Source organism: Megalops cyprinoides, chromosome 10 (genome assembly GCF_013368585.1).
Source record: "Megalops cyprinoides isolate fMegCyp1 chromosome 10, fMegCyp1.pri, whole genome shotgun sequence".
In the NCBI taxonomy this organism is placed as follows: domain Eukaryota; kingdom Metazoa; phylum Chordata; class Actinopteri; order Elopiformes; family Megalopidae; genus Megalops; species Megalops cyprinoides.
Window position 1 is genome coordinate 12,396,354 of NC_050592.1, and position 9,414 is coordinate 12,405,767.

At 42.2% G+C, this 9,414-nt stretch overlaps 1 protein-coding gene across 3 annotated transcripts; it reads left to right on the forward strand.

Annotated features, from left to right (window-relative positions):
* Window positions 1–252: 252 nt before the first annotated feature.
* Window positions 253–8,593, forward strand: LOC118785013 (DNA-binding protein RFX5-like). Of its 3 annotated transcripts, none has more exons than XM_036539536.1 (10): window positions 253–313; window positions 2,641–2,799; window positions 3,178–3,211; window positions 3,315–3,397; window positions 4,182–4,307; window positions 4,973–5,089; window positions 6,160–6,238; window positions 6,597–6,795; window positions 6,947–7,041; window positions 7,275–8,593. In XM_036539536.1, exons 2-10 carry the CDS (start codon window positions 2,690–2,692, stop codon window positions 8,385–8,387), a joined length of 1,956 nt encoding a protein of 651 aa, XP_036395429.1. In that variant the 5' UTR covers window positions 253–313; window positions 2,641–2,689; the 3' UTR covers window positions 8,388–8,593. The 3 variants fall into 3 exon arrangements, with proteins under 3 accessions (XP_036395429.1, XP_036395431.1, XP_036395430.1); XM_036539538.1 differs by having other exon boundaries at window positions 4,185–4,307; XM_036539537.1 differs by lacking the exon at window positions 253–313 and adding an exon at window positions 686–764.
* The last annotated feature ends 821 nt before the right edge of the window (window positions 8,594–9,414 follow it).

The following is a 9,414-nucleotide window of genomic DNA, read 5'->3' on the forward strand; positions in this document are numbered from 1 at the left end:
AAACTATGTGCGCACTGAAGAAACACCTCACCATATAATCACTCCAATCATTTCTCTGTCACTAGGCAGACTTTCATAAGGTATTCGTCAGCTCGGTTGCTGGGCAGATTTTTTGGGTACACCCTACCAAAATTAACTTTCTGAGGAAAATAAAGCCGTTTCACCAATCAGAATAAAGACATACTCTGTATCCGAATGGAACGAAAATAATCTTCCAATCAGAGTGGCGTTTACTCAGTAGTCAGGCAGACACGAAACAGTTGTCCAATCACAAAAATACAGAAAGGGGATTTTTGCAGTATCTTTGAGCCAGGTACTTTCTTTTTTTCTTACAAAATAGAGTTAAACTGTTACGATGTCGAAATTTTGACAGAATAAAATATTTCACTTTTTTAGATTACTAATATGGGTGATAAGTGCTTGCTCATAAACTGAGTTTATAATGTTTTCACAATTTCATACTAATGAAACGTTGACTGGCTGGGAAAGCTACCATTAGCTAGCTAGCAAGACAGCTGTCATAGCGACATGCAGCAGCGTATTTTTTACAATATGTGGCTTGTTAGTTAGCAAACTATGTTAAGTAACATAATGTTCATTAGCGTCATGGCTCCCAAATTGTAAAAATATGTAAACGTGAACATTCATTGAGTGTGTGTGTCTTCAATAACTGGAGTCATCGTAACGTTAACTAGCTAACGCATATGTTTACGTTCATTTGAATCAACGAAAGCGGGAAGCGTGAGCTGCGAACAATTCTGAGCGTATGGCAGTTTCTAATTCTTGCTTTTAGAATATAATACCAACATAATTGCATTTCCAGTGGAACATACAGCTAGTTCGCTAAGTGATCTCCTTAAATAAGCAAGCTAACGAAGTAAAATATGTTAAACAATGGACAGCTAGCGAGACAGTTCGCTGACTAACGTTAGCTGGCTAGCCAGTTAGCGAGGCTTGACATGCAAGAGACTTCGATGTCTGTTTTGGCTGGCTAAAATGGCTGTTTTAGTAACGTTAGGGTGCATGTCCTAAGAGCCTGCGAGCCGTACGAGTAGATGAAATAGTCCGGTAGCTGACGGTATTAACGTTACTCGCAATTCTGTTTTGTTGTTAATGGTAGTGAAAACGAGGACTGAACTTTCAAGACGTTCTGTCACAGCCACTATTGTAGCTACCTAGCGAGGTAGCCTTGCTCCCGACAAAAAAGTATGGCTGGCTAAATTTCGATATGGCAAAAAGGTTTTCCTCTGGATACAGAAGTTGTGTGTTTCAGATATTTGTTTTGACAGGTTAAACCACCGGACAATTTAGCTAGCGGTCCGTTTTCTGTCATTCGCCGAGGGAAGCAGACAGCTGCCCGTACACAGCAAGAGTATCAGTAGCATCATGGTGATGGTGTAGTGGGAGTGTCCGCACGATGTCTACATTGCGTTGACTTAATTTGGAGGGAAGACTACACACATGCTACAGATACTCTAGCTACCTAGCCAGCCATCAAGTAAGCCATTCTGCTTAAACGCAAGTAGGTGTTAGATTCTGTGACTAGCCGTTAGCCGCTACTGAGATGGATAGCTAAATCCACGGAATTCAGAGTTCAGGAACACAAATAAGTACAGATGTAACAGCTAAACTGATATTTATGTCGTGGCTTAATTACTTTTTTGCGAGACATGGTAGTCAGCTAGTAAGCACGTGTTAAGATTCCTCAGCCTCTAGGTGTCCAGGAAATGTTAGTTGATGAAAATATTTGCAGATGTAATAACGCTGCACAGCACATATTAATAGAGCAGACACTGTGGTTATAGTTAATGCCTAAGGTGACTTTTGCAGATGTAGTTACTTGTAATTGTTTTCTTAGCAGATAATGCTATCCGCAGCAGCTGACATTTTACATGCCGTCCGTTTATGGGTATTTGCTAAAGAAATGCTGGATATTGTCTTGTCTTGTGTTCAGTGACTTGGGAATCAAGCCAGCAACGTTTTCAGTGGAGGCCTGGTTAACCATTGTATTCCATACACATAATGACAGTTGGTTTAATTTGTATATTTTTTTCTCTAATTTGTATCTGTATTTGGTTATTGTGTTTATTCATTCAACCATCACAATCTGTTACACATATGTAATGAGAATCAAAAAATATTTCAGAGTGAGCTGAGTCACACTACCCAATTCTTAAATTCAGAAAAATAACACCACACAATACTTCAAAAGATTGACATGGATACGTCATAGCAAACTTGTAATACAGGCATAACATGCTACCTCAAGTCTACTCCACTCTGATCCAGGAAACTTACAGTATGCATAGGCTTTTGTTCTATCCTGACAATTCAACAGCTTCAACAAGATTCAACTACTCATCCTCTTAATCTGTTTCATTTCTGATTTTGAAAATATTTTAGAGAAGTACATTTATGGAGAACTGGGTAAACCTGCTGAATTATACAGTGCCATATATGAATAGAAATTGACTAAAATATGTTGTTTGCAAACTTGGCTAATTTCATTGCCAGTGAATTACCATTTAAACAATCTCTTCCAACACAGCACAATTAGACATCGGCAAACAGAGATTTAAGCATGGACAATAAGTCATACAACATTGGGGACAACTATGTTCTTTGTGTACCCATTTGTAGATTCTGAGAGGATCTTGAATGCAGGTTACTCCAGTGGTGGGTGGGAACCATGACGGAAGACAGCCTTCAAACTGTGACCTCAAAACGGGGTGATCTGGCCTCTGGAGAAGGAGATACAGAACCCAGCATGCTCCTTCAGAAGCTGAAGAACAACATCTCGTAAGCCTATTCTCCTTGCTTGCTGTCACTTTATATATTTTTTTTTGCAGTGATTTTGCAATACAGATTATGTGAAACCTATGTGACAATCTGTGCAGCATGATCCATACAAACATGTTCAATGTTCCGGCTGAAGCTTGAGTACGTAGAATGATTGATTATTTATCTTACAGTGTGCCGCAGTTCTTATTTTCTCCTCTTTTGCTGTGCATTTCACAAACATTTAACAAGCTTAGATGTCACAGTCTTAGAATAGTTCCCTTTTGGAAAAAAGGCGTTGAAAAAAATTTAATCGTTAATGCTCAGAATCTGTCATAGGGAGTGTCTTTGAAGCATTGCAACTTTCATTGTAACTTTTTCATGTTTCTCGTTCTGCAGTAAGAATGTACAAACCAAAGTCGACTCAATTCTGGTGAGTTTCTCAATTCAGCTTTGCACTGAATTTGATCTACAGTGTAAAACCATAGTTGTGCTGTTAGAGAGAAATTTGTGTCCTCTTAATTATGTCTCCACAGCAAGATGTGCAGCGCTTTTCAGACAATGCCAAGCTTTACCTATACCTCCAGCTGCCCTCAGGGCCAGGCACAGGGGAGAAGAGGTGGGAAACACTTCCAAGACAGTAGCACATCTGTTATCTGTTCCAGATAACATACCAATGATTTTTACATACTTTCTTTCATATCATTTTGCTTTCAAAGGGTCATCTTTAAAAATCAATAGATAATTGCAGTATGTGTGCAAAATATGCAGTTTAGTGCATCTCATTCCCTCTTGGGTGAAGTGATGAGTTGAAGGACTGCCACATGGTTCTACACTGTAAAGGTGTATTAAAGTGATCAGTTGAAAATCAAATAATTATTTCTGCTCATTGGAAGCTGCCGTGAATGCTTTGCCCCCTGAATTGCTGCTTGCAACTGTGTTATAATTGTTGTAATCGTATTATTTTTGGTATGCACACAAAAGAGTGCTTCATCAGACTGGATGTGGTTCTGATTATGAGGTTTAAATAATGTAAGTAGCTTATCTTAACAAAAACTAGTCTTTTAGGAGGAATGATTTTATTAAATAAAATAGTTTCTTATTCCTAGTCATAATCCTAATTTATAGTCATTAAATTGATCAAAATCAGATGCCTGATTTACTTGAGTTAGCAGAACTGTTTTAATGTGTTTTGTTTTGTAACTGTACGAGGGATTAAATTCTGATACATTTTGTTATGACAGTTATGATTCCAAATTTCATATGTAAGGAAAGTGTGCAAAGGGTTTTGTCAAAAACCGTCAAATATTTTGTATACCTTTGAGATGCATAACCTCTCCCCATGTGAATCAGTTCTTTTGTATATAGTTTTGACAGTGTAATATGTCTTTCCCATGGAATAGCAGCAGTAGTGACTCGGGCTCCTGGAGCTCAGCCGACCAGCTGCACACCTGTAACTGGATCCGCAGCCACCTGGAGGAGCACTCGGACACCTGCCTGCCCAAGCAGGATGTGTATGAGACATACAAGTAAGTTGGACATAATGGTTAAAATATAGACTAAAGATTTCTATGTGAAATCAACGATTTTAATATCACAATGAAACATAGTTCTTAACATCATTGTGTTCATTTTTGACAAATATATTTTCTTACCTTTAGTGCCTTTGTGATGCTCCTGAGTGGCTCAACTGGTAAAAACACTACCTGTCACAATTGCAAGGTTGAGCTCAATGGCCCGGGTTTGATCCCATTCAAGATTCGAAGATGACCGGGAGCCAAAACCAAAATTGGCTTAGGGAAGGGTAGCTCAGCCAGGGGCTTAGCCCGCTCCGTTGCTCATCAGCATCCCCCTCTGGTCAGTGGGGGTGCTCACATGTCTGACTGTATAGAGTTACACATGAAGTGTCTGACTCATGCTTGCGCAGGTTGGATGTGACAACCATTGTGTAAAAGATATGGTGATGTCATCACGTGTTTCAGAGGAAAGCACATGTTTGGCTGTGTCTTCCCACATTGACATTGAGGGTTGCAATAACAATAGGGACTGCATATTGAAAGAAATAGTTAGACAGTCTAAACTGGTAGAAAATGAGAAGAAGGCATTGAGCGTTCCAGTGCATTTCTGATGAGTGTGATGCGGTGTCTGAGTGGTGCTGTGATATTCAGCGGGTTTCTCATATGTATTGTTACAGGAGATACTGTGATAATCTGCAATATCGGCCACTGAGCGCAGCCAACTTTGGCAAGATCATCCGCGACATCTTCCCAAACATCAAAGCACGGAGGCTGGGCGGAAGGGGACAGTCCAAATATCCTTTCACCCCTTTTATACGTGTGTACTGAAAGTCAAACCTGTCTTTTGCTTAATAGTCCACACTTATATGTTAAAACAAGGTTTGCGCATCCTTTTTAAATTCCTTTTGAGGTGCAATGAACAACTACTTGTGTTGTGTAAGTATTATAAGTGCTGAAAAAGGTGATCTATTGCTGCAATTATTACAGTCGTTATAGTTCAGATGTCTTCTTTAGATTTCCTTTGGTTCAAAATGTGTTAAAATGTTGAATAATGTGTAAATTAACCAATAATGAAAAACTGTGGTTGTGTATGGGGCTGGAACCTTTATCACTGTCCAGTGCAGGAATCTATCAGCTGTATAACTTTCTTTAAAATACTGCCTAGCAAGCTAACTATCTAATGTAAATGGCTTCCATCCACAGCTGGAGTTGAGTTATTGTACGATAAATATACAAGGAAAAAATCTAGAAACACATATAATGCATATAATTAAAATATAAATGTTAACAATTGTCACATTGACTGTAGCTGTATGTGGTACTACACCTGCATACTTGATGTGGCTAATTTATTTCAGCTGTTATTGCCTGAAATAAAATTTATTTGATGGACCTGATTCTTAAAGCTGAAAACCAAGACCCTGGGGCAAAGAAATGAAGTGAAATCATAACTCTCAGTTTAATTCCCATTCAGTTTTACTACGTAAATTGTTTACTGCATCCTTTATAAATTTTGTGATGTCCATCATGTTGTTGAAGGGTGGTAATGAATAGTATTGGAACCATCCAGAGATTGTTAAAAGAACAGATGGTTTTAAATGCTAGAACTGGAGATATTTTTCATTCCTCAGAAACCTCTACATTTTAAGATGCTCCTTGATCTATTTTTGAGGTTTTCACGTGGTTGAGGATCAGAGTCCTGAGATGATGTGGAAAAACAAATAAAATGAAAGTCATACCATAGCATATACTTGCACAAATCAAACAGCAAAATAGCACAGAAATGTTTTTCTGTGCGTAAACAAACAGCCGTCCGTTGAGAGACTGATAACTTGTCTGGATACATCCTTAACTCTGTTGGCACGTACTGCTACAGTGGGATCCGGAGGAGAACAGTGCTGAACATGCCCCTCCTGCCAAATCTAGACCTCAAGAATGACCCGGTAAGTCTTCAACCTCTCTTGGGTGCGTGTATTTTCTGTGGTCTGCTAATGTCATCCATGTGCTGGATTTCTGATTTTGGGAATATCCTTTGCCCTTGGTTAACTTCAGCCCACACAATTTTACATGAATTTCACAGTACTAAGTGCATCTATATCGTCAACCTATTGTTTTGCTTGTTAAGAATGTATGTCTCAGTGGAACAGAATTAACAACAAAAACAGGCAAAATGTGATGGCAAGCCCTTTCTACATAGAAATGGCTGTGTTTCATTTTAACCGTGCAGCTACTCAGAATAGATAACGCAGTGGAGTTTTCTAAGATGTACAGCTTCCCTTGGTCCTGTTCCCCCCCTTGCAGTCAGAGCTGACGGAGCTAGTTCAGACCTACAACCAGGAGGTGATGGAGGCGGCGTGTGAGTTGATCTGTGACTGGGCGCAGAAGATCCTGAAGCGCTCCTTTGACACTGTGGTGGAAATAGCCCGCTTTCTAGTGCAGGAGCATATTGTTAATCCACGCTGCAGCCAGGCAGAGCTGGTCACCTCTACCACGCTGGGTGGTCAGTACCAATAGTCATATATCATCCTCATCCTCTTTGTCTTTGCCATTCAGTACCTCTTCAAAAGCTCACGTAGACCATCACATAGGTGCTTGATGAGAGGGTGTCTAGTACCATAATTTTATGGTACCTCTTATGATCATTTCCACAGAAAGTCCTGCAAGGCCCCTGAGAGCGATGAAGAAGAGTCAGACTCAGCAGAAGGACGGCAATGCAGAGTCTGAGGGGAGAGGCTCTGAGAACAAGGTGCTGCACCTGACTTGCTAACTCCTCTTTTAATCTGTCACAAAACCTGAGTCATGTTTCTCTGTGCCTGAACACCTCTTGACCTGTTACAAAACTGAGTCATGATTCCCAGTGACTAAACATTACATTAACACTCCTTGACCTATTGTAGAACTATAGTCATGATTCCCAGTGGCCCAGAATTCTTCTCTGCTTTTGACATGCAAGGATATGTTTATTTTTTTTCTTTGCAGAAGGACAAAGAAGGAGGGGAGCAGGCATCACCGAGCAAACCAGCGACAACTGATAAATCAGCAAAGGCGGCAGAGAGCGGGAGATCTGGGGATCGTGACCTTCAGGTAGAGGCGGTAATGAAGCGTTACCCCCAGCTGCTGCCACGTGGCTCCATCCCAGACAAGACCCAGCTTCCAATTGGCTCCTCCCCTCCCACACTGATGCCAAAGGACACAGGTGGTGTGAAGGTCACCCTCCCTATAACCATGGCTACCTTGCCTCAGCAGCAAGGGGGCGCCCTCCCTGTCTTCAACATGATCCTGCCATCAGGCATGAGTCTGTCTTATCCAGAAAAGGAGAAGACTACTACTGTTACCATGGCTACTGCAGCTCCGACGCCAGGAGTGGTCCAGAGAGGCCGTGGCGCACCAAAGCGGACCCCAGAACCAGCGGCCGCTGAGGCAGCCGCGGGAGTTGGAGGAACCCCTCCTAAGAAGAAGAGAGGACGTCCCAGGAAACCACGACCCGAGGAGGCGGGGCAGCCCCCACCCACTACACTTCAGACCTCTGCCTCACTCCTTGGAGGGGTGATCCAGAAAGCCCTGCCATCCTCGTCATCCTCCCAGCAGCCCCAGCCCCAGGGCCAGACACAGGTCCACCCTGAGGTCATGGAGATCGTGATCCAGGACCGGCAACTCCTGGGGGCCCTTTCCTCCACTCTGGAGGTGCCACCCACCGTGGACGCAGCAGGCCTCAGTGCCAGCAGCACTCCGGAGCACAGAGGCGTTGTGGTGCAGTGCAGCCGCAGCGACAACCAGCCAGTGCAGGACACCTCCCAGCCTGCCCTGCTGCTTCATGCGGTGGGCCAGCCTGCCACACCTGCCGCTCAAAGCTGGGAGATAGGCAGGGCCATGGTGGAGGTCATAAAGAGAGCACCGATTACCAACCAGGGGGGAGGCATCTCTGCTGCACCAGCTCCGGCCCTGACTTCCCAGCCAGAGGACAAGCAAGACGCTGAGACCATTCTCTCCCCAGTCGACTCGTTCACAGAGCAGTCACTTGCCTCTGCCGACCCTGCCCTCAGCACTGACTGCCCCCAGCCCAGTGTTAACACCCAGGTCTACACCCCCTAAATCTCAGGTGATGACATGTGTCACTTGGCTTCCAAGACAAAGTCATCCAAGGCCCATAGCTGTCTCAGAAGCAGATGTGGCCTTGTTCCTCATCAGTTGGTGGAAATGTGTGATGGAAACCTACAGTAGCCAACTGGATTTATGCCACTAAAAACTAGAATGGTGACTGCTGATAGCCGTGATGTCAGCTCTCAGTGGTACCACAATGGGCAGTTCAGTTATGTGCAGTTATGTATTGGTGCTGTTCTTTTATTTTTTTACAGACAAATAAGATGGACAGCATCATGTCCCTGTGAGGGTATCCTTAAGTGCAAATGAAAAAATGATCTTTACGGGTTCAGTCTCATTGGTATGACTATTAGTGCTACCCTCATCAGGACTTCTCTGGATGTTTATTTACAAGTTTTACAGTGACTTCAATGGATGGCACATTGCTTCCTACAATCAGTTGCTGTACCCTGTCAGACTTGCAGTAGGCTTTTATAAGGAGTATCAGATACATTTTTATTTTTATTATTTGTTATATCTATGTGTTTATGACTGGTCGTGTCCCCCATTTTGCTGTGGCAGAGCAGTTAACTGCTTTCCAATGTACCCAACAAAATAAGTGCATCCCATCTGAGAGAACATACCATGCATGGTAATGCCATGCTGAACTCACAACTTCTTTTAGCTGTATGTAAGGATTGTTGTCTCAGCAAACCTAATTCTTATATTTGTGGAGACTATTACTTTAGACTTTAGGATTATTTGCCATGGTGTAAACTGGTGAAGCGAGAACAGATGCATTAAGTTGGGAAATGTGGTGCAAATGCCTTCGTTTGCCATGTATGAAATTAACTTAACTTATTTTTCAAATGTTAATTACTGGGCACATGCTTTATGAGAACTCCTCCAAAGTTATATTTTATTTGAATTATGAATGCACAGTTTCGGCACCTTATGAATTTATATGCCCACAGAACTTCCTGCTATCATTTTAGAAGCATCCAGACCTGCAGAACTGCTTTGCATTTCCCATTTCTAT